The 1292-nt window shown below is 36.5% G+C and overlaps 1 protein-coding gene across 1 annotated transcript in view; it reads right to left on the bottom strand.

Annotated features, from left to right (window-relative positions):
- Positions 1-159: 159 nt before the first annotated feature.
- LOC101858511 (uncharacterized protein DDB_G0271670) overlaps positions 160-1292 on the bottom strand; it is a gene marked incomplete at its 3' end in the record, with an annotated part of 41492 nt that continues 40359 nt past the window's right edge. The window contains 1 exon segment of the mRNA XM_013087498.2: positions 160-345. Within this exon segment, the coding sequence (XP_012942952.1) occupies positions 160-345 (186 nt within the window).

A 1292-nucleotide genomic window follows, 5' to 3' on the forward strand; every position in this document is an offset into this window, starting at 1 on the left:
AGAGAGAGAGAGAGAGTGGGGGGAGAAAGAGAGAGACAGACAGAAAGAGAGAGAGAGAGAATAGAAGGAGAGAGAGAGAAAAAGAAAGAGAGAAACACAAATACACATAATACCCACACAAACAAACACTTTTAAACAAACACACTTCCCGCCCAAAACTGACCTGTGTCTGTGTGAGCCCCAGCGATGCCGCCAGTTCGGCGCGCTCTGGCAGTGCCAGGTACTGCGTCCTCTGGAACCTCCTGTTGAGCTGCTGCAGCTGGAGACTGGAGTAGATGGTGCGGGGCTTGCGCATCTTTTTCCCCTTGCCGTTGATGCGGAGCTGTTCCTCCACCTGACTCTTGTCTGGGGGAAGGGAAAATAAATGGATAAATGAATAAATGGACGAATGAACGAATGGATAAGATATTGACGAATTAACGAATGGATAAATGGACGAATAAACGAATGGACGTGTGTTTTAAGGAAAAAATAATTAATGTTAATTAATGCAATATGAAAATTAGATAAACGTTTTCTAAAAGTGAATGAATGAATGAATGAATGAATGAATGAATGAAAGAATGAATGAATGAATGAAAGAATGAATGAATGAATGAATGAATGAATGAATGAATGAATGAATGAATGAATGAATGGTGTCGGCACTCTGGTGATTAGGCTACTGGACTTGTAAGTGTGATGAAGCCAGTTAGGGGTTCGACGCTCATGTCTAAGAAAAAGAAAACACTTTACCCAAATGTTCCTCAAATCATCTAAGTGGGATTGGGAACTCTGCCACAGACAGAAAACAATCTTATTATTTTGTTGGTGTTTTAGAGTCTGTAAAACAAGCAGCTTGCACTGTATGCTTCAAAGGTAGTTGTTAATGTATTAGATTATCACGACTGCGTGGATAATGATATAGATTCTAATACGCATAGAGCTTGCTGTTGGGGGGAATTTGCATGATACAAAATATATACATTTTTTGGTGCTATTATTGAATAAACTTAAACAGGCCTACAGTAAAAGACTCTAGCAAATTTGGGTAAAATGAATTAAATAAAGTATACGTACTTGAAAAAATCTTCACATATTTTTTTAAAATCAAAAACTCAAATGAGTCCAAAAAAAAATAATTCTAGTGCGGTGAGAAAACATAGGCTTCGATAGTGATTTTTTAAAAACCAAGTTCCAAAGACTTTCAGAAAATGAAAATAGAGTTTTGAAAGATTATTAAACAGCAATAACGACAACAAAAACAGCAACACTAACAACAACAATAACAATAATAATAATAATAACAATAA

This window comes from Aplysia californica, unplaced genomic scaffold, assembly GCF_000002075.1.
Source record: "Aplysia californica isolate F4 #8 unplaced genomic scaffold, AplCal3.0 scaffold00594, whole genome shotgun sequence".
Lineage (NCBI taxonomy): Eukaryota > Metazoa > Mollusca > Gastropoda > Aplysiida > Aplysiidae > Aplysia > Aplysia californica.